We start from the raw sequence: 24,150 nt of genomic DNA on the forward strand, positions 1-24,150 counted from the left end.
CCAAGTTAAGTGCAAAAGTAGGCAAATAGTCAAAACTGGACTAGATTTAAAGAATTCCTTCACTGTTGATAATTTCAGGAATCTTCAAAATCCTCAAGACTCTCTTTTTCCTGTTTGCTATTTGCCTCCTCCTGTTAATCTTCAGTTCTGATCTGTTCCCTGATGTTGTTCCTGCAAATTACACCATACTAAATAAAGCGAAAAGCCCAACCAGTAGGAACTACAAAATGTGTACATAACAGTTTATTTTGATTTTCAATACTTCTTTTCTCTGGCCATTTGTCTTGTTTATTTAGTTTGTATTGCAAGCTCTTTAGGGCAGGGACTGTCCCTTACTGTGTTTATATAGTGCATAGTCCAATGGGGCTCTGATGTTGGTGTCAAGACAAAGGCAACTCTAGGAATTACTGTGCTATAAGTAATAACCTTGAAACTTTTCTTCCTGTAACTTTCAACCTTTGTTGTTCATCTCATACTGTTCTAATTTAGATTATAAATACTTGTGTGTCTTTACCTGTCTGTTGATGTTAATAACCTGCATCCTTCTAGTGCTTCACACCTGAACCTTTTGTTTCTCATCTTTTGCCATAGATCTAATTCAGACTGTAAACTCCTGGGGGACAAGGTCTTGTATTTGCTTGTTATGGAGTGTCAAGCTTTACTAATGCCTGGCATGTACAATGCAAATAATTGAAGACAACAGAGTCTGCCCTAAAGCATGGGCCCATCTCCTGGGTCTGTGCCAGTAGTAGAACATGGAACATTTAAGCAGGAACTGTTTAATGCCCGTCTTGCTCTGGAGCAAAGTGAATCAAGGTGCTCCACTGGCATGTGCTACAACCAAACCCTGTGCGTGTGTGCACTGGAAGTTCTGAGTTATTAACATGGTCGCCTGGTGAAGGCAAGACTCAACTCAAGCAACCTGAAGTGCCTTGCTAACGCGCGGGCAGGGGCTGGAGAGGAAGCGGCTCGGAGGAGGAGAAATGGGTGGAGCTGCAGCGGCCGGGCTGCTGATGGGCTGCGGGGGAGAGGGCGTGCCCCTGGCCTGCAGTCGCGGCTCCGCCTTCCGGGGCGAGCGGCAGGGAGTTGTGCAGCCGCTCTTGTGTCTCGGCGGCGGCTGGCGGGACGGGGCAGGTCAGTGCGGCCGCCTGCGCGCTTCCCTTGTGCAGCTCCCCGCGTCTCTTCCCCTGTGCGATTATGGACTGGTAGGAACCAGGCGCGGCGGTGCTGTGCTGCTGGGAGGCGGCGAAGGGATCCCGTCCTGCCCCTGCCCCGAGCCATCGACGCCGCTTCCCCTTCTCACTCTGCCGGAGATGTCGGGCTGGGGCAGCCGGAGGAGAACTGGCTCCTCCTGGCACAGCAGCTTCTCCAAGTTCTTCACCAAGAGCCCTCCCCGGGCCAAGGAGGAGCAGGAGGAAGGGGACAAGGCGCACCTCCAGGAGCCGGCCACCCACAGGTAGGCACGCAGTCGCGTCAGGGAGCGGGGGGAAACTTGTTGGGAACTTGCCTACCTCAGCCTGGCTTTCTTGATTGCATTTTTCTTCCTCTCTCTCTTTGAGCTGGAGGGATACGCTGAAGATCTCTAGTACGCTCCACCTTCTGAGACTCAGAGCCTCATTGAATCCACTTTCATTTCTGGCCCCCTCCAGCACCTTACAGTGTCATGGGAAACAGTTGCCAACCAAACTCTTGGAACAGGTTGAGAAGCAGAAGTCAGTGGCTACGTGCCAATTGCCAAGGGCAGCTGGGGCGCTTCCAGATATTACAACACTAAAAAGGAGGGGTGGCTGTTGTTTATTATTCTGAGCAGTTTAGAGAGGGTGTGCGTGTGTGTGTGTGTATTGTGAAGTTTAACTCTAGCTTGGGTTCCAAGAGAGATAAGTTATTGGGACCCCTCCCTCTGCTGATCCTGAACCCAGCAGCCTCCGGAAGAGCAAGTAATGTCATTCTGAGGAACGGTTTCAAGCTGTGACAGTTTCACTGAGTGTGGCACTATGAACTTCACCTTGCCAAAATCTCCATAAAACTGCAGGATTCTTTAAAAATTGCCTTGAAATCAATGTCAGATGAGTAAATTTCAATCCATGGAAGTAAGGATTGACTGCTCTGATACAAAAAGAATCGAAGATAGCAGTTGGATGGGCTGACAGAAACTATGGAAGTAGCAATATAACACTGGGACAAATTAGTGCATGAAGAAGCAAAGCCACTTTTGAGTGTCTCACTGGGGAATAAAGCAATTTAGAGTTGCAGATTCATTTTCTGTTAGCCAGAACACCATCCTTAAAGTGAATGTACCTGCCTAGTCACTCTCAAGTGGTTCCCCCCCATCCCGAGTTATTTTCAAGAATGAATTGGGGAAGGGAAACAGTCTTGACCGGAAGACTCTCCAGAGGACAAGAAGTGATGCTTTTTGAAATTAGCGGTGGACTAGCTCAGAGATGTGCAATTTTTATAATTTCTGAGCTGAGCCTGAGCTGAAAGCTGTAGACCTGCACCTCCGATGGATCAAGAGTTTTGCTTTTGGCCTGCTCTGTTTCTGTATACATGTAGCTGTATCCTGTCAACCTGCCTTTCTCCTCTTACTGTAAATAAACTGCATCAAAATTGCTAACATTCATTTATATGCTTGGATTTGGGGTTACTCAGACCAGAAGAATACTGTTCAAACTTTCTTAAGATGGCAAATAGAAAATAGTTTCTGACAATCAATGGCTCTGGTTTTTTTTGGTAATTTTCTTCCAAACAGTTATAACCCCTTTCTTGGAAACTGAAAGGTTGCTATATAGAGTATAGGATTTTTTTTTTAAGTTTTTACTATTATAGCTTTCTCTTTCTGTGTTATAAATCAGATGCTACTGCAATACGAATACTAATAGTGTGTTCATATGTTAATATGAAATATGTGACCTACAGTTACAATCCTAAGGAGTGCCAAAGATACAGAAGTCCAAGTACCTAGGTTCAGTGGTTTTCAGTGACTAACTTATAAGTAGTACAGGAACGGCATGGACTAAATGGAGAGAAGTGAGCAGAGTGATCTGCCTTAGGAGAGTGCCTATCAAACTGAAAAGTAAGATCTACAAGACTGCAATTAGGCCTGCACTTTTGTATAACTCTGAATGCAGGGCACTGAGGAAGAGACAGGAGGAGATCTTGAATACAGGCGGAATGATAATGTTAAGGTAGATGCTGGCAGTTACAAGGATGGACCATGTTCAGAATGAATGAATTAGGGGAAGTGTGAAGGTGGTGCCAATTATAGAAAAGCAGAAGGAGTCCAGGCTTAGTTGGGTTTGGGCATGTGAAAAGAAGATATGGAAGAATATATTAAACACAGGGTATTAAACTTCAAAGTGGGGCATAAGAGAATGGTTGGAAGACTCAATACTAGATGGATGGATGTCATAGAAAAGGATTTGAATAGCTTTGGAGTTTCTGAGGAACTGCTTTAAGATTGACTGGAATGGAGACGGACTGGAAGATCCAACCCCATATACATGGGACTAAGTCTACAAGAAATAGAAGTATTAACAGTAGAAAGCAGGTTATTAATGTGTCACAATGAAGTAAGACCTAAGACCTCTAGTTGGTTTCTGATTTCTGGCTACCGTCCTCAGGAGATTGAAAAAGGAGAAAAGAAAACTGTGTGCCGTATATACTTGTTCATAAGCCGAATTTTTTTAGTAAAAAGGGAAGCACCAGAGATGGGGTCAGCTTATGAAAGGATGTAGAGAGGGAGAGGTAGGACACAGCCCCTCCCCCCAACAGTGGGAACAAGGAGAGGTAGCACAGCCAGCAGAGCCAGAAGGGAAGAGGTGGGGCCAGAGTCTCTCCGCTTCTGGCCACGCTGCTCTTCCCCCAGCCTCTGAAGCAGCTGCAGCTCCAGGACTGGCAGGCTGCAGCCGTGCCACTCGGCCCGGCCCCCCAGAGCAGGCTGCAGCAGTGCCACCCCGCCCTCCAGAGCAGGCTGCAGCCACGCCACCCGGCCCACTGGAGCACTCTGTGGCCGTGCCGACCAGCCCAACCTGCTGGAATATGCTGCAGCTGCGCAGCTCGGTCTGGCCCGCCAGAGCTATCTGCAGCCGCGCTGCCCAGCCTGCCCGAGCAGCTCCAGCCAGGCTAGAGACATTTTCCCCTGGCCCTGCCCAGATAAGGTGGGAAGCGATGGGATGGAGAGAGTGTAGGGGTCCCGGACTAGGTGTGGGGTCATGTGGGAGGTGGCCACAGGGGTTACTCCCCTGACCTCCAGCTTCTCCCCCCCAAAAAAACATTTCCCCACCAGTTGCTGTTGCAGCCCATTGGGGTAAGCAGCTGGCGCGCCAGGGCACTTTGTTTACTTAGGTTTTCCTTTGTGCCTGCAGATGCACCAGGTAAACAAACCATCTCGGCCCACCAGCAGTTTATCCTGATGGCCCGGGAGCCTGAGTTTGCTGATCCCTGAATTATAGGGTTGGCTTATGAATGAGTCATAAGAATTTTCCATTTTTACTTATCCATCTTGGGGTGGGGGTTGGCTTATAAATGAACTGGCTTATGATCAAGTATATACAGTAGTTTTCTTATGCAAAAATGCATGGAGTATCATGTTTTACACTACTCAACTGGGGGATCTTGTGGTTTCCAAACTTGTCAGACGATCAGCTTTTTTCTATATCAGACCTTTTTAATTTAATATATGGGTTTTAAATTTGGTGTTTCAGGAATGATATTGGTATGCGTTGAAATAGACAGAGAAAATGCTGATCAAGCCAATGAGCTGGTGGATATCTAAGTAATTCTTGTGAAAGATGTGGATTTCAAAGTTTCCTCAGAACTCTTTCTTCACCAGTTTACTGGGAGTGTGGTGGATGAGATCATCTCTAATTAAAAGTGCAGTTTGCAGTATTGTCTTGAATGGGTTATCTTAAAGTTCCTCTGGATGCATAGCGATTAAAGAGGTTTTAAATGTCACTACAAAATGTTCAGTATTTGATGCATCACTATATTGAATATTCCGAGTAGGCATGGCCCCATTGACCTTTCATTAATGTCACCTGGGCTGGTTTAAAAAATATATATCTATATTCAGAACAAAACTAGACTCGGAAGCATCTTTCTGGCTGCAGGGCCAGTTGTCTCTGCTAGGAGAGATTAATGTAGAGCAGTGGTCCCCAACCTTTTTCGTCTGGCAGACGCCAGACGATGAGCCACGGAGAACCATGGTGGTGGACGAGCATCCGTCGAAATGCTGCCAACAAGCGGCAACGTCAACAGGCATTGCCGCCGAAATACCACCAACAAGCAGCGTCATCCAGGGGCGATGCCTCTGGATGACGCTGCTTGTTGGTGGCATTTCGGTGGATGCTTGTCCGCCGGCCAGTGCACGGGCACACTTAAACGCCCCTGTGGGCACCATGACACCCGCAGGCACCACGTTGGAGACCCATGTTGCAGAGGGAAGAGGAACAGACTTGGAAAGTGAAAAGGCAACCAAAAGATGTCTAGTCAAGCTTCTTTTTGTTGGTGCTTTGGGGTAGTGATCAGTACTGATCTTAAGGGGCTGTTAAGAACATGCTTCTTGTTATGGTCAATAGGGAACAGAAATATCCTGATTTGGATTCCTTCAGGCTGTCCCATCATAAACAGAGAGATGCCTGTGATGGTGGGGAAAATTCAGTTCAGTGATTTGAGAGTTTAAAAATGAGCTTTGTAGACTTAATTGAATGGTAGACCTTGCTCCGTCTGATTGAAGAGTTGGGAATCTGGGAACTTGATAAAATTTGACCCATGATTTCAGTTCACGCAGTCAAGAGCTTTTTATTGATTAGGTAGTCCACACAGATTTATTTTTTGTATGCGGCTTTTTGGCCTTCGTGTACAATTCTTTGTGTGGTAACCTGAGAGTCAGCTCTGACTTCTGTTGAAAGTGGAAGCGTTGGTTAAGTTATGAAGAGTCTCGTTTGGTTTGCTCAAGTTTTTTGTCTTGCTTGATTGCAGAGTATATGCTTGGAATGCTGAAGTTCTTGTATTTGGTTTCCACTGATGGCTTTCTAAATCAATTAACGTGATTGTGTACATTTACAGCCATTGAGCTGGGAAGAGTGCCACAGGTTTCTCTGCCATTTTTATGTAGTGTGCTTCATAATGTACAAAAAAGTATAATACAGTAAAGTATGGAGAAAATGAAGGTTACTTTATATGCATGTTTTTATTACATGGACTACATAAAGTAAATTGCAGAATGCTTCTTTCATGAAATATTAGGAAAATCTATAAAGCCAAATGCTATATAAAGCCAGGTTAGTTAATGTTTTACCACAAGAATCATTTTGAAATAAACTGGAATCAAGTCAAATTTAAAACATATAGAAAGAAATCTTGATATTGAGAGAATTTAACTATCCCTGAATTTAAGAAAGGGGAAGTGGTTCAAGTAAGAACAGCAATAAATACAGCAGTATGGCGTGCTTGGCCAAATTCATCCCTTGTGTATTTCCATCGACTGCTTATATCCTCTGTGGAGTTACATTAGGAATGAATCTGGCCAGTTGCAACTTTGAAAACATAGAGAAAAAGAACTTGTGTATCCAAAACCAAAGATCTTATTGTTCCTAAAGCTTAGGCAAAACACTTCTATGGAGTCACTGAACTGCTGATTTTCCTTCCTCCCCTCCCTGCCCTCCCCCAGTCCAAGAACAAATGATGCCGAGGTTTCTACATCTGTTGCCAAGTGGCTTAGAGTAAACAAGTTTGGGGTTTACCTTTTCAAGATTGGGTGGATTTTTTACCCACCTGTGGCCTGTAGGTTTTTCTGTTTAACTCTGGGGCCGCTTTATTTCTGGGCTTTTTTTTTTTTTTTCCTTGGAATGTGCCCGCCCCCACTCTCAGCATAGTGATGCAAATCCTGCCCCCTGCTGTCTTCGGAGCCTTTTTTAGACCAATAAGGCTGTTTTCTTTGAAATTTTCTGATCACTGTTAATAATGTTAGTCAGCATCTTGTAATCTCATGAGCGCATCGTTTGATTAATCGTTTTGGTTAATAACTTATGCTTGAGAGCAATTTTTAGATGTGATAAACATGAGATGTGCTTGAAATGTCCTATGAAAAAATAACACATGCAGATCAGCAATTTGCTTAAAGCTCTGTGTTTGGAAAAAAGTGGAGCCACATCTTTAATGAAGTTACTATGCTTCTAAATAAAATTCTAAGAACTGGAAAGTACCTTTCATCTAGTGTGTGCGTGTATAAATGCTTTTCAGAACCATTGCCTTTGGTATGTTGGTCGGGCTTCAAATATAGTGAACATTTTCTTTGCATCTCAACCTCAGCATCAACTTCCATTGAACTTGGTCATTATGTTCTGCTAAGCTATTTGTTTTCAAAAATTATATATTAATTTTTATTACCACCAAAGTTATTGTCTCAGAGCCATCCAGATCCACAAAGTGGAAAAATCCTGTCCCATTTGCTATGTTCCAGATAGAATCTTCTTTAATTTCAGCCCTTCTGGTTACAGATACAGCTCTGATCATGTAGATCGATGCACAGCTGATTCAGTTAGAAATGTTTGGCTTCTGTGGAATTGTCCAACTTTAAAATAAATCAGGCTCAAAAGAAGCTTCTAGATGGATGTGAAACTTGTCCTACCCAGTCATTCATCTTAACAGGGAATTATAACCAAAACCTTCTTCAAAACAGTTGCAGGCTACTAGTTATCTTTTGTCTCATTCAGCAAGTTTTATCCAGGAAATTTTCTTTTTCAGTGCATCATCATTCATTTGAACAGCTACCAAAAGAAGTTAACTAATTTGGGGCTGTTTTGGGTTTTGATTTTGAGGGCCTTTATACAAAGTTCTCTTGAATTGGAGGGGGGAAAAGCAAACACCCCAGTCAATTCTAACCTTTAATTTGGATTTCAGGGGGCTTTTAATTAAATTATTGTGTCATTGCAATGGTGAACTGTGGCTAGTGGGAGCTGCGATTGGCCAAACCTGTGGACCGTGCAGGTAAACAAACCATCCTGGCCTGCCAGCAGATTTCCCTCATGGGTCATATGCCAGAGGTTGCTGATCCCTGTTCTATACGATACCAGTCTCTGAAGAAAAGTCCCATGCAGTGATGTTACCTTCACCTTATGCATAAGATGTGCTTCCCAAAATTACACCTGTAAAGCTATGCTTTATACCAGTGGTTTTCAAACTTTTTTTTTTTTCTGGGGACCCAACTGAAGAAAATTGTTGGTGCCTGCGACCCAGCGGAGCTGGGGATGAGGGGTTTGGGGTGTGGGAGGGGGCTCAGGGCTGGGGCAGGGGATTGGGGCACAGACTTACCTCTGGCAGCTCCTGGTCAGCGACACAGCCGGAGTGCTAAGGCAGGCTTCCCGCCTCTCCTGTCACCGCGGACCACTCTGCGTCCTGGACGCAGCCAGCAGCAGGTCCGGCTCCCAGGCAAAGGTGCGCAAGTGGTTTTGTGTGGCTCTCACCTGCAGGCACCGGTGCTCAGGGTGGGGGCAGCACGCGGAGCCCCATCACCCCCGTGCCTAGAAGATGGATCTGCTGCTGGCTGCTTCAGGGGCACAGCGCGGTGTTGGAACAGGTAGGCACTAGCGTGCCTTAGCTGGGTTGCACCGCCGACAGAACATTTAACATCCTGGTCAGCGGTACTGACCAGAGCTGCTAGGGTCCCTGGGTGCTGAGCAAGGCAACCCAGTGCCTGGCATGCCATGACCCAGTACAGGGTCGCAACCTGAACTTTGAAAAACACTGCTTTATACAAATGGTCTCCAATCTTTCTATGTACAAGATCACTTTTTGAATTTAAGATCAACCCAGGATCTGCCCCACCCCGCTCACTCCATTTCCCCCTCCCTCCGTTGCTCACTGTCCCCCACTCTGACTCACTTTCACCGGGCTGGGGCAGGGGGTGGGGGTGCAGGCTCTGGGCTGGGGCCAAGGGGTTTGGAGTGTGGGAGGGGGCTCTGGGCTCAACCTGGGGCAGGGGGTTGGGGTGCAGGAGTGAGGGGTGCAAGCTCTGAGATGAATTTTGGTTGCTGGGGTCATATAGTCACACTGCACCTAATCTCATAGACTCCACTGGACATTTCATGAATTTTACTTTTTATTACTGTCGTTTGTGGTTTATAGATCCAAAATCCTTCAGGGTTTGTCACAAATGAGTGTAACATTCTCAAGTTTGGGGTATAGTATCAGAGGGATAGCCGTGTTAGTCTGGATCTGTAAAAGCAGCAAAGAATCCTGTGGCACCTTACAGACTAACAGACATTTTGGAGCATGAGCTTTCGTGGGTGAATACCCAGTTCATCGGATGCAAGTGTGGAGTGTTCATTGACTGAGCCTGGGGCAAGGAGTTGGGGTGCAGGAGTGAGAGGTGCAAGCTCTGGAAGAGAATTTGAGTGCAGGAGCGGGTGCCAGTCTGGGGCAGAGTGTTGGGGTGTAGGAGAGGGTGAGGGCTGTGGGTTCTGGGAGAGAGTTTGGTGCAGGAGGGGGTCTGGGCTAGTGCAGAGGGTTGAGGTGCGGGAGGAGGTGTGAGGTGCAGGCTCCAGTTGGGTGGTGCTTACAAGTGGCTCCCAGCCAGCGGCGCAGCAGGGCTTAGGCAGGTTGCCTGTCTGCCATTGCCCCACGCCGCTCCCGGAAGTGGATGGCTGCTGGCACGTCTCTGTGGCCCATGGCGGGGAGGGAGGCAGCAGGTCTCCATGCGGTGCCCACGCCTGCAACGCTGCCCCCGCATTTCCTTTTGGCCATTTCCCAGCCCATGGGAGCTGAAGGGACAGTGCTGGGGGCGGGGGCAGTGTGTGGAGCTACCTTCCTCTCCCTCCCCACAGGGGCCGCAGAGATGTGCCAGCAGCGGCATGGGGCAATGGCAGACAGACAGCCTTCCTGAACCCTGTTGCACTGCTGGACTTCTAGTGCCCTGGCAATCACAATCGACTGGCAGAGGCTCCAGGATCAATCAGTCGATTGCGATCGACAGGTTGGTGACCACTGCTTGTTTACCAGAAAAAGGTACAATATATATCTTTTGAAACTGGATTTTGGTACCATGGTATACCTCTTTATCTTTGGTTCTGAACCTATGTATTTCAGGTTATGATTCACCCTTACCTTTGTTCTGAGCATATGCATTCCAGATACTGAAGGACATGAAAGCACCTTGTAGGTCTGTGTGGGTAACTTTCCTGTTGCCATGAAGAAATAATAATCTGTCCTGATACTGACAGTCCTATCTTCTCAAGCCAAGGCTTACTTCAGCTAATGCAAGAAGTTATGGGATACTTAGCATAAGCATGATTATATCAAAGGTACAGGCCAATCTGGGCTATATAGCTACTATACTACTGCTTCATAATATGTATACTTACATGCTTAAAATATACATTGTGGGTGATATTATCAGCATAATAAAAATGTATGCTAGCTAGTGTATGTTAGTCAACAATTGTCAGTGTTTATAAAGCACGTTTAATTGAGCATTTGTTAGAATTCCCTATATCTAAACTGCCAGGAATTGGAATGAGGTGTAATATATTTCATTAGAAATAATTTTCTTTAAGTTGCTACCTTCTGGCTATCTTTGGCCCATATGCCAATTAAGACCTCTTTTAGAATGTCTTTGAACACATTCACCATCTGCCTGACAAGTCTTTCCCTTTACCGTACTAATAAAGAGACTCTGCCTTCCCACCCCCAGGTAGAATATGATTTTTGAAATTGTCTTATTTGTGTGCTACCAAAGAGATGATAGTTACGTGAAACCAGCAATGGTGAAGCTCCAATCATTTGGAATGTTTAAAATTAGACTTGACTTAAAGCAAAATGTATTATAGGGAACTCTGTTAGCAGAAAAATAATAAAAATAAACTAAATTTAGTCCTGGGAGAATTCTGCACCACTATGCAATGCAGAATTTGCCCAGAATTAATGTTCTGCATAGAATTTCATTTTTTCCTGCCGCTAGCAGCTGCTGGACCTGGCAGGGACCGGCTACCCAGCCTGCAGTGCACTTGTGCGGGAGGTGCGGGCCTGCTGTGGTTTCTGAGTTAGCCAGCCCCGCTCAGTCACAGGATGTGGCCAGACCTCCCTGTACAGCAGCTGCTGGAGCCACCAAGATGTGCCCCATGGGAGAGGCAGGAGCAACAGCTGGGAGCTGCAGGGAGGGGCTGCTGCTTTCTGGAAGGAAAGACTGAGGGCAAGGGGGTGCCTTGCTGGGAGGGCATGACTGGAGCTGTTCCAGTGGTGGCCGAACCTTTAAATTGCGCAACCCCAAAACACACCCCCACACACACTATCAGCAGGCACCGGTCATCTCTGCTTGGTGGGACAGTAACGAAGCTGTGTGGAACGGAGTCTGTGACTGGGCTCTGGGGGGAGGGAGGGTGCAAGTGTTTGGCACTGCGACTGTGCTCTGTGAGGGTGAGTGATAACCCTATGGGGGCAGAATGAAAAAATGAGACTTGATTAAAAGACTAGAGGGGCAGAGTTTTCTCCCACGATGTGCCCAGCTGGCACATGTGACACACCCAGACTGATGTGTCCAACAAATGCGTAACAGAGAAACAGGAACTAGGTTGTCATAGTGGTTTCTTTAACTCTCTGCTCCTGGGGGAATCTTTTTTGTTTTCTGCATTGTTACAGACTTAGTTGCTGACAGGTATTGAAATAAATTACCAAAATAATTGAAACTGGCGTGATTATATTGTGTTATTTTGACAAATAAAATATGCAGAGTTTTAAAATATTGTGTGCAGAATTTTTATTCCTTTGGCATAGAATTCCCCCAGGAGTATAAATTGGTTACTAGATTCTGATCATGTGACTCTTTCTGGATTATGCAGGGAAAAAGTACAATTTATATCTGGCAGTAGTAACAGAGTCCCTGATTCAACAGGATGCTAGAAAGTGTATCAAGCAAGCAGGCATTGATTCACTGCTTCCAAGCTTTAACATCCAGTAGAGTAATGTAAGACATTTACTAGGGGAAATGTTATTGGCATGCTATTCACAAGGGTGCTATTTTTTAAATGCAACAAAACAATGCTCTTTTCTGTTGTGAAAGTTAGCATAATTATTCCTTTCCTGGTGACCAGATTCAGTGCTAGAATCAATATAAAATAGCTTCCAAAACATGCATGCAATCAGGGCTTCCAGGTTTTAAGTAATAGGCTTAGCATGATAAAAACTCACCAAAGTCGTATCCACTGAAAGAAATAATTTTTTTGGAAGTTCTTGCCAGTGTTTCTAATAATAATTAAGATTGTTAAAGCTGGAAGAAAGCTGAAAATCTGATGCTCCCTGTATACTTTTTGCATTTCATACACCTTAGACATTAAGATTAGTGTGCAGTATTGCACTTTCAAGTTTTCATAAAATAGAAATATGCTGTAGTGTTTAGATTACAAATACTGAAAAGGAATGTTTTTAAACTCAAACTTTTTCCATTGGCATTTCCTTTATAATATATTTGAATTTGTTAGGTTATATAACATTGTTTTTTATATAATCGAACTTGTGAGCCTAACTTCATTTGTGTTATGGAACCTTTAAAATTAGAATCACTCAGGAACAAGGTCATTCAGGGTCCTGCTGCTTTGCTGGCCAGGCGGCTTACTGTATTTAATGCTAAACTTTAGGTATAGACAGTTTTGTGATGGGGGAAATGTACAGTGAATCATAGGTTGCAAATTATTACTTGTGAGCACATGCAAAGCAAATGTCATAAAAGTTTCCATTACAAATGAACTCTTTTTTTCGCATCAGTTAAAAGCTGGAAAAATACCTACCAATTTTATTTGTAATTGGGAGATGAATTATTTAAATATGAATCATTTCATATTTTTAAGAATCTATCTTGCCAGATTCCCTGTATAAATTCTTTTTCTGGATATTTTTACAGTTTGCAAATACCTCTATTGGGCCACAGTCTTATAAACTGTATGTAGTCCCACTGAAGTCAGTACAACTACGTATATGCATAAAGTTAAGAATACATGTAAATGTTTGCAGAATCAGGGCCTTAGTTTTCTCCTTTTTAAAATACTTGTATACTGGGTTCTGACTTCCTGTTTGATTCTTTTGTTGCAATCGTTTAAAACTTTGCCTAATTTAAATAACCCAAACTCTGTTACTGATATTGCATCACAAGTATGTACAAGTAGATAATAGCATTCTCATTTGAGTAGCACATGGCAAACGTCACCTAACCTATTAGATGAGAATGGATGGAGAGAATTCTATATTAATGTTCGTTGCCATGCTTGACAGATGCCAGAAGAAAAACCTTGATGTAATCTGCTATAATCCCAGTGAACAATATTGAACTAGTCTCTGTACCAAAATGAAAATTTTCTCTCTCTGTTTCACAGCCTTTGTATTGCTGTTCAGTTCTCTTGCACGTAGTGCAGAGTAAGCTATTCAGTGAGGATGATCTTGGGCCATCACATTTATTTCACTTAGTGCTAGAATTGAAATTTAAGGGTCATTGTCAGTCCAGTTCTGAGTTTATTTTTAAAAAGAAGTTCCATAATACTTGATATAGCAATGATTGTCTTGTATGTGTGTTGTTTTTTTTTTAAACTACTGTGAAAGTGTGGTTTGCTCTCTGTGGATTTAAAATACCTCTACCTCTCACACATACTTCATAGCTGGCATAGTGCATGAGAAACAGTGCTGCATATACAGAAAGTGAAATTAACCTATTGGATTTCCTTATCCTGGCAGAATGAAAAGCAAAATATAAACAAGCCATATCAACTGTTAAAGAAGAAATTAGACTTTGTTAAAACTGAAATAATTTAGATTTAAAATTGCTTACCATAATCTGGCAAGTAAAACAAGTTCCAGATGGAATTGTTAATTTGAGTGCATCTAAGGTGTACAACACACTGACCAAAAAAATAGATTGAGGAGGACTTAGACGTTGAAGTCGTTCCCCCACTCTCCTTATCTTAATCCAGTCTCTTGATTGCCACACTTTTCTCCGTGAAAGTTCATGACTATTTGTTCCTTTGAATTTATTTTCTCTTATTTTCTTCTTATCCCTTTCCCTCCTTACCTTCCAATCTTCTTCCTGCTTCCCATTCACTTCAAGTACCATAGCTGTGTCTGGGTTCCTTTGACTCTCTAAATACAAACTCTCACCTTATGTTTATATGCTCCACATATCATCTTTATTTCTTGCTATTCCTCTTTAGCAGTTCTTCAGAGAGCATGTGGCCTGATCACATGATCGGGAGCCAGGAACTTCAATGTTCAAACCCCAGCATGGATGCTGACTCTCTTTCCCAAGAACAAGGCATTTAGGCCTCACCTGTCCTATGGAAACTTGAGGGGAAATTTGCCGCCGTTGTTAGCATTGTTTTCCTTGTAAAAGTGGTAGTCACGTTTAACTTGATATTTCTCTCTCTGTATTTAACCTCATAATTTTGAAAGCTGTATCCGATCCAATTCCAAAATTTCAGGGCACCAGTGGTCAGAACCCTATTGATTTTGAGGCAAAATCAGAAAACTGGAAAAAGAAGAATGAAGGACTGATGGAGCACTTTCCTCTGTTTAGCAGAGCCACAGCTTCCAGTGCCTCTGTAATTGACTGCGGATCAAAGAGCTGGTTGATGTTACCCATTAATGCCTTCCAGCATAACAATACCCCTGTCTCATTTCTGCTTATCCTTCCAATAGAGTTTAGTGTGTTAAACACTCTGAATGAATTATCTCCCAGACTGAAAGAAGGCAGTAATCATGGTGGGAAGAAATGGGGTGCACATGGAACCCCTGGTGGAACTGGGAGACACACTGAGCCTGTAGAATTCTGGCATGGGAGTGAGAATGGCAAATCCTGGTATGGGAGGAGGGAAGAATGAGGGGGGAAATACTTAATGAAAGACATTTAAATTATTCAGTTTTGAATCATACCAGATGGAAACAACTAGGAAATTTCAATATATTTAATTATTTCCCCTTTTTTGACCAGCTATGGCCAGTGGCTTCTGACACATTTTACACTACTGTACAATCTAAAGTCCTGATCCTGCAAACACTTACGCACATTCTCAAACTTTAGTACTGTGACTTTAGAGCCTAATTATCCTGAAAATAGATCTAAACAACCAAGTAACAATTTGCAGCCTTTGAGTCATAATCCCTTTGTTTGCACAATAGAGGAAGAAAAGGTAATTCTATTTCAGGTGACAGAAAACTAGTTGAGAGATTTATAAAACAGTGCCAGAGGTTTGGGGGTTTTAATTATTTTTTTGAAAAGGTATGCTGGATACCTTGCAAGTGTCCTGAGAGAGAGTGCTTTCAGTCCCTTTCAGTGCTGTGCAAGGGACTGAATAATCATGATGCATGAGGTGATTTTTAGAGCTGTATGACATAATTGTCCTGCTGTTGCGATTGCCAGGTTTTGTAATCCTGAATAAATGGTCAAGAATTTGCTTTAAAATGAACTGGAAAAAAAAATAGAGGAAAATTGATCAACTACTCTTGATGTTCCTTGATTTACACCCCCAAAACTGCCTCTCTTTCCTTTTCAACTGAGAATGAACGCTGGCTGAACAGGAAGTTTTCTGCAACAAATTACAACTAAAGTAGAACCTCTGCTAATCTAGCCATGTAGGATTCTCAGTGTCGTCTAGCTGTCCCTCTGAGCTACCATTCATAATTTTGATATTTTATTTTTCATTTATGGTTTTGGGACTCATTTCAGAGACTCTGAATCTTACAATATTACTTTTCTTTGGAGTTGCTTAATTTTCCTGGCAAGTCTCACCCACCATTATAGAGTGTGCTGTCCAAAAAACATTACTCTTGAAATCTTTCCCCTTTACTACACAGGTCTCTTCATAAAGCACAATAAAACAATTCCCTGCTTCCAAGTGTATGTTATGGCATTTTTAATCATTTATTTAGAATACCTCGTAAAACTCTGACACTTTTAACTAAGTAGCCTACAGTAATGTCTGTTGTACCTGAGGGCTGGTCTACACTGGGCGGGGGAGGGGATTGATCTAAGATACGCAACTTCAGCTACGTGAACCCCTGGTGGAAGAATCTTAGATCAATTTACCTCTCGCCCTCACGGCGCGGAGTCGACGTCCGCGGCTCCCCCTATTGACTCCGCTACCGCCGTTCGCGCTGGTGGAGTTCCAGGGTTGACGGGAGCACTTTTGGGGATCGATATATCGCGTCTAGTTGAGACACAATATATCAATCCCCGAGAAATCAATCGCTACTCACCGATACGGTGGGTAGTCTAGACATACGCTGAGTGGTGGTGGTATTAAAAAGAGAGAGAGAGCTAATGTGCCAATATTTAAAAAGGTTAAACTGAATGATCTGGGGAACTAGTTAGCTTGATGTTGATCCTGGGCTAAAACATGAAAAAGTTGATACAGGATTACATCAGTAAAGAATTAAAGGATGTCTGCATAATTAATGCCAGTCAACTTGGTTTTATGAAATATGGGAATTATCAAACAAACGACCACATTTTTGGATGAGCTTGCACGTTTGATGGAGAAAGGTAACTGTTAATATACTTAAACTGCTGTAAGGCATTTAATGTAGTATCACGTGATGTTCTGATTTTAAAATTAACACTATGTAATATGAATGCAGTACATACTAAATGGATTATAAACTGATTAACTGATAAATCTCAAAGTGAGTGTAAACGGGGAGTCATCTTTCAGCTGAAGTGTGTGAAGTGCAGTCTCTGACACAGAGGCCTATTGACAGTTCTCTGCTCTGTGTCAGCAACTCTTTTTTCAGGCCTGACACATTCACTACACCTAACACACTATTGTTATAATCTGTATCTAAAGGTGTCATGTAATATGTCATTGGAAAACTAATATCTCACTGATCATTAATATTCTGGTGTGATGTATGTACGGTCAGCACTCAAGGGATTATGCAGATGTGGTGGAATTAGACCTCTACCTCGATATAACGTTACTCGATATAACACAAATTCGGATATAACGTGGTAAAGCAGTGCCCCGGGAGGGTGGGGCTGCACATTACGGTGGATCAAAGCGAATTCGATATAATGCGGTTTCACCTATAACGTGGTAAGGTTTTTTGACTCCCGAGGACAGCGTTATATCGAGGTAGAGGTGTATAATTAAAATCTATTTAAACCAGGTATGTCAGAGGGAAATAATACACAGGTTTTCTCCACAACGGGAAGAGGTCAACACCTCAAACCAGGTGGGTTATTTATTTGTGTCAGAGATTCCAGGAAAACATCATTTGCATTGTAAAAATCACCTGGGGGTGGGGGAGAAGGAAGACAGCATGGAGTCTATACCAGACAGCATGGCATCCACACCAACTGGAAAAAGGAACTTTATGTGGGGGATACATTTCAAAGGTTTGCTGGACTATAAAGAGATGGAGGGGGAGGGGGGGGAATGAACCCTGAAGTTATCCTTCACCCGCAGAGAAGGCAAACCAATGCCTTTAACTCTATGAGGATCCTGGCTAAGAGATAGTTGGGCTTTGCTGGAAAAGGAAGATTGGTGAGGAAATTACCTTGAATGAAGATTCTAGCTTGTTAAGTCAGGTCTTAGCTATTAGAAATCATATTTTTACTTTTGTTTGTTTGTAACTCTTTTTGTCTTTATCTCTTATACTTGAACTCACTTTAAAACTTCTCTTTTTAATTAAGTACACTTTTTACTTTTAATATAAACCAACATAGTGCTGTGATTGAAATAAGAGTGTATAATTTTAGCTGGGGTTTGACAGTGACTGCAGTGTATTGACTTTTTAAAGAAACAACAAACATAATAACTTCTGTGAATGTTCTGGGAGAGGGCTGGACATCACAGGGCAGAGAGTTTTTTGAGACTAGGCAGTTGTTGGGATCACTCTGCAAAAAAATAACTGTTTGGTGAAAGATATCATCACACATTCAGGGTGTGACCTGTATGCTTGTAGGCTGGTGGTTGGTGTCGGGTGTGAGCCAAAGCACCATAGCTATTCCAGGGGTTTTCTGCACCACTGCACAATGCAGAATTTTGCAGAAATTTATGTTGTGCACACAGAATTTCCTTTATTTCCCCTACTGAAATGGGCTGCAGAGATGTTGGCTGCCACTCGGGGCTGCTGGACAGCAGAGCCCAGCCTGGAAGTAGAACACAAGGGTGGGGTAGGGTGGGAACTGAAGGGTTCCCTGCAGCTGAAGTTCCCAGCACTCCTTGAAGGAAGAAGGCAGCGGTGTGCAGGAAACTTCGTGCAAACCTTGGACCAAGCATCATCCTGTTTCTCCTTCTGGATACCCTGGGCTCTGGGGAGTAAAAGGTATGAGTGTCTGGGCTTGGAGGGGATCCCTGCAGCTGGTCTCTGAGGGGCTGGGGGTGCGAGTCTGGGGTGCAGATGGCTGTGGCTGGGCTCTGGGGGGGAGTGAGTGCCTGGACGGGGGGCGGTGGGGGAGGTAGCTGAGAGAGTGTGAGTGTCTGGGCCAGGAAGGGTTTCATGGCTGTGCTCTGGTGGGGAAGGGGTGTGTGTCTGGCTGGGGGTAGTTGTTGCTGAGCTCTGGTGGGAAGGACTGTGAGTTTCTGGGCCAGAGGGGCCCTGCAGCTGTCCTCTGGGATAGAGAGGGTGAAAATGTCTGGGCCAGGGAGGGCCTCATGGATGGGCTCTGGTGGGGGAGTGGTTGTGAGTGTTTGGCCCCCCGGCTGGGCTCTTTGCAGGAGAGGGCAGAGAAAGAGGAACTGGGCTGTGCTAGGGGTTTCTTTAACTCTCTACTCATGAGAGAATTTTGTGTGTATCTGTATTGTTACAGACATACTTGCTGACAGGTATTTTGAAATAAATTACCAAAATAATTGAAAAGGGCAAATATAGTGCAGATCTATAAAAGGGGAAATAAGGACAACCCAGGGAATTACAGACCAGTCAGATTAACTTCTGTACCCAGAAAGATAACGGAGCAAATAATTAAGCAATCAGTTTGAAAACCCCTAAAAGATAATAAGGTGATAAGTAACAGTCAGCATGGATTTGTCAAGAACAAATCGTGTCAAATCAACCTGATCGCTTTCTTTGACAGGGTACAGGCCTTGCAGATGGTGGGAAATATGGTACATCTAGACTTTAATAAGGCTTTTGATTTTGTCTTGCATGGCCTTCTCATAAACAAACTAGGGAAATGCAACCTAGATGGAGCTACTATAATGTGGGTGCAAAACTGGCTGGAAAACCATTCCCAGAGAGTAGTTAGCAGTGGTTCAGAGTCATGCAAATAGGGCATAACAAGTGGAGTCCCACAGAGATCAGTCCTGGGTCCGGTTCTGTTCAATATCTTCATCAATTATTTAAATAATGGCATACAGAGTACACATAAAGTTTGTGGACAGTACCAAGCTGGGAGGGGTTGCAAATGCTTAGGAGGATAGGATTAAAACTCAAAACGATCTGGACAAACGAAATGGTCTGAAGTAAACAGGATGAAATTCAATAAGGACAAATTCAAAGTACTCCATTTAGGAAGGAGCAATCAATCAGTTGCACACACACAAAATGGGAAATGACTGCCTAGGAAGGAGTACTGCAGAAAGGGATCTGGGGGTCATAGTGGACCACAAGCTAAATGAGAGTCAACAGTGTAACACTGTTGCAAAAAAAGCAAACATCATTCTGGGATGTATTAGCAGGAGTATTTTAAGCAACACACAAGAAGTAATTCTTCCACTGTACTCCTCTGATTAGGCCTCAACTGGAGTATTATGTCCAGTTCTGGGTGCCAGATTTCGGGAAGGATATGGACAAATTAGAGTCCAGAGAAGAGCAACAAAAATTATTAGAGGTCTAGAAAACATGACCTATGAGGGAAGATTTGAAAAAAAATATGGGTTTGTGTAGTCTGTAAAAGAGAAGATACCAGTAGAGCGGAAGAATTACTTCTTGAGTGTTGCTTAAAACACTCCTGCTAATACGTCCCAGAATGATGTTTGCTTTTTTTTTTTAATAACAGTGTTACCCTTTTGTCTCTAGCTAGTTCGATCTCGTTTTGTGCCTTGGCCTTTCTAATTTTATCCCTACATTCTTGTGTTATTTGTTTATATTCATCCTTTGTAATTTGACCTAGTTTCCACTTTTTGTAGGACTTTATTTTATTCTTAGATCATTGCAGATCTTCTGGTTAAGCCATACTTCCTATCCTTCCTATCTTTCTACTCAGTGGGATAGTTCCCTCTTGTGCCCTTAATAATGTCTCTTTGAAAAATTTCCAACTGTCTTCAGTTGTTTTTCCCTTAGACTTGCTTCACATGGGACCTTATCTACATACATAGTTATATCAAAGTAATTTGTAATGTAGACATAACCTCAGGGGTTGGAAGAGTAAGCTCAGCAGCAGTCCAGCAGTTGTTCAAAGCTTTTGTCCATGGCTGGCATAGCTGCTATTCTGCCTTGGACCCAGCCCTGTACCTGCCCTGCCTCACTCCAGGAAACCCATTTCTGACGCTTGGCTCCAATTCCCGACTTCTTACTCCAGCTCTCACCCTTGGCTCTGGCCTCTGACTCCAGTTCTGACCTTAGGCTCAGATCCTGACTCCAGCTGTGACCGTTGGCTCAGGCATCAGGCCTCTGACTCAGGTTTTGGCCCATGGCTCTTATTTCCTGTTCTAACCGCCAGGCATGACCGCCTACATCCCAGTCCCTGGCAGGAAAAGATGTAACACAAATGCCTTAGTTTAATAGTAGTTCTGTATACCATCAGCAAGACCAAAAATAGAATCTGTGGGCTTACTGGCAACTTGTGAGATCACCCAGGTCAGGCAATACTGAAATCCTCACCCTTATAGTCACAGTCCAGAATTGCAGGGAAGACCAGTTAGGAAGCCATCCCAATAGCCTAGTCCAGGGCTGGCAACCTACGACATGCGTGCCGAAGGCGACACGTGAACTGATTTTCAGTGTCATTCACACTGCCCAGGTCCTGGCCACCAGTGCGGGGGGCTCTGCATTTTAATTTAATTTTAAATGAAGCTTCTTAAACATTTTAAAAACCTTTTATTTGCTTTACATACAACAATAGTTTAGTTTTATATATTATAGACTTATGGAAAGAGACCTTCTAAAAAGGTTAAAATGTATTACTGGCACGCAAAACCCTAAATTAGAGTGAATAAATGAAGACTCGGCACACCACTTCTGAAAGGTTGCCGACTCCTGGCCTAGCCCATCATTTAATGAGGGGCTTGACTCACTATGAAGGGGGTCTACCTTAAAAAGAGAGGGGTAGAAGTCCCTGAGATAGTAATAGCCATCCTGGTAACATGGCAATATGACAGGTTTCAGAGTAGCAGCCGTGTTAGTCTGTATCTGCAAAAAGAACAGGAGTACTTGTAGCTACCCTAGAGACTAACAAATTTATTTCAGCATGAGCTTTCGTGAGCTACAGCTCACTTCTTCGGATGCATAGAATGGAAGACACAGACAGGAGATATTTATACATACAGAGAACATGAAAAGGTGGAAGTATGCATACCATGATGATAGCTCATCTCAATTGACTAGACTCTTCCTGTTGGTATGCATACTTTCACCTTTTCATGTTCTCTGTATGTATAAATATCTCCTGTCTGTGTGTTCCATTCTGTGCATCCGAAGAAGTGAGCTGTAGCTCACGAAATCTCATGCTGAAATAAATTTGTTAGTCTCTAAGGTGTCACAAGTACTCTTGTTCTTTTTATGGCAATATGAGTGTCTGTATTGTGAGAGCAACCCATAGGTAAGTTCTGAACCTCTCATCAGCAATGGCCTAGTCCCTGAATTGCTCAGGTGAATCCCCTCCCCCCACACACGCACACCATCTTAAAAACATTTTCGTACACCCAGGTGTACTACTGCAACTTTATTTGAGTTGTCCACAAACCAACTACCGTCATTCAGACCAGCTGGTCAGAACTGGGGGAGAGTCCGCAACAGGCTGGTCATGTAGAATGTGCAGAGTTAAGTATCCTGTTGATCGATACCATGTTTAGTAGACATCAAGAATGCCTTTTTATTATTATTATGATTATATCTATTGGCAAAATCTACATGTTTCCAGTCTCATTTTATTGCTCATATGGTTAAATAAAAATCAGTAAGTTCCAAGCAGTCACAAGTGACAACATATTAACCAGCATGTGTTTACATAATATGGATGGGAAGGATTAGTGCAGGAAGAGAAGGATGGGTTTTTAAAGTGCCAAGAGATAGTTATAAAGAGGAAAGATGGGAAAGACAGACATGTAACACAATACAAAAATGCTTTGAGTGGCCTTTGAACACTTAATCGTTTATAATTGAATCTATTCTGTTTTTTTTAATCGAGACAATTGGAAAATACTTCTCAAATTATGCAATCCAACTTGCTCATTTATGTGGGATAATGATAGAGGAAGAACCTGCATGTGTTTACTCAAACCCAGGTGAGATAAGTGCATTTTATCTGGTTCTAGTTTGTACAGGGTTTTTATCTCTGTATGAGTTACACTATATAGAATAAACATTCCTCTCTCTCTCTCCAGTAATAATATTCTCTATCCTTCTTTGTACAAGCACACTGATTAAAGAATGCTGCATATGATTGAACCACCACCTGTCCCAGTATTCCAGATAGTCAAAACTGATCTTTCAGCAACAGAGGAGTAGAAGGCATGAGAAAATTATGTAAACAAAGACTTTCAGCAGAATATACACAATAGAGTCTGCTGTAATGGAAGTTTACTGTTGATTATCCAAGTAGCAAGGGTGATGTGTTCAGGATACATATACACTAGCAAAACAAAAGAACAGCAGGGCAAAGTGTCGGGAAGGCAAACTCTTTACCTAGTTTTAGCTGATGTTTAGTTCCTCTATTTCATGAGCACCATAAATACCAAAAAAATAAGAAAAAAGGTGATGTCTAGTGAAAATAACAATAGAAAGGCAGTGGTGTAATTGTTTATGTACATGACTCATGAACCTTGGCTCTGGTTGAGGTGCCTTGGATGGAACTTAGGGATACAAAGGTGTCTCCCTTAATCCTGGGACTGCACTGTGGTGGGTGATTCAGCAAGTACAAGTGAGAGTAGACTCAGAGCTGTTCTAATTTGCTCTGGTTGTCTATGACCTTATAGGGCTCTATGGTAGCTGCGTGTCATCTAGCTATAGTGATGCATCGGACATGATGTGCCCTGTGACCAAGTGGGAATTGTCTTTATTCTTTATATGAATCATAAGTGTGCCTCAGTTTCCCTCTGTGGCACTGGTAACAAAGTGGGTGCACAAGGGTTAACACTGCTCCTGGAACAGTGCAAGAGGCAGGAGATGTGTGTGTCATCTTGCTGTCGCGGGTGGGGTGGGGAAATGAATAGGATCATTGAAGAACTGACTGAAACGGGCTCAAATTAGCAGAGGGTCCAGCAAGACTGAAGTGCTTCAACCACCGAACAGTCAACACCTACCAGCACAAAACCCCAGCAGGTGGGACTTGTGAACTGAGCTGGAGAAAACATTTCAGGTGACTGGCGGGGTGGTGATTTGGGAAGGACTCAGGAGTCTGGCCCAGATTGGTGGGGGAGAGAGTCAGAGATGGAGTGCAGCACAGCTTGGCTGGCCCATCAAGGCACTGGTTTGACCAGGGTGGACTATGACTTAATGTCTGCCTTTTTGTGTTAGCTTAAGGACACTAAGATAATGTATGCCAGGTGACTAATAAATAGTTACCTTGTTTTGCAAAGGCCACCTGTGTCACTGTGAATACTCACTGAGAGCATTGCACCCTAAAGTGATCCAGTACAAGCCTCCCTCAGTAGTTTGGCTTGGCTGCATTTCCTGCAGGGAGCCATAGAGAGACAGGGAATGCTGGTACTGACAGCCCAGTCTTGAAGGCCACAGGCCTGCCCCTGTGAAACTGTGTGAGTCCTTGGGGCCTAGATGGTAAAGGGGTCACTCCCAGGTAACTGGTGATAGGCTGGGGTCTGGACCAGACCCAGTGACTCCATGGTGCCCTCTATGCTAGTCATGGTTGGTGATAAAGGGTACGTCTACACTGCACGATTATTTCGAAGTAGCTTAAACCGATATTACAAAACAGATCTGATAAAATCAGTTTAGCGCGTCCACAGTGGGATCACGAAATCGATTGTTTGCATCCATGGTCCAAAGCTACCATCG

The 24,150-nt window shown here is 43.4% G+C and overlaps 1 protein-coding gene across 3 annotated transcripts in view; it reads left to right on the forward strand.

The window, feature by feature from the left end:
- Positions 1-1,067: 1,067 nt before the first annotated feature.
- The window catches only part of CRYBG3 (crystallin beta-gamma domain containing 3), a 135,904-nt gene continuing 112,821 nt past the window's right edge, over positions 1,068-24,150 (forward strand). For all 3 annotated transcript variants that reach the window (XM_075072861.1, XM_075072862.1, XM_032805037.2), the window contains exon 1: positions 1,068-1,456. In XM_075072861.1, coding sequence (XP_074928962.1) covers positions 1,314-1,456 — 143 coding nt within the window. In that variant the 5' untranslated portion in view covers positions 1,068-1,313. The remainder of the gene's footprint in view (positions 1,457-24,150) is intronic.

This window comes from Chelonoidis abingdonii, chromosome 1, assembly GCF_003597395.2.
Source record: "Chelonoidis abingdonii isolate Lonesome George chromosome 1, CheloAbing_2.0, whole genome shotgun sequence".
Classification (NCBI taxonomy): domain Eukaryota; kingdom Metazoa; phylum Chordata; order Testudines; family Testudinidae; genus Chelonoidis; species Chelonoidis abingdonii.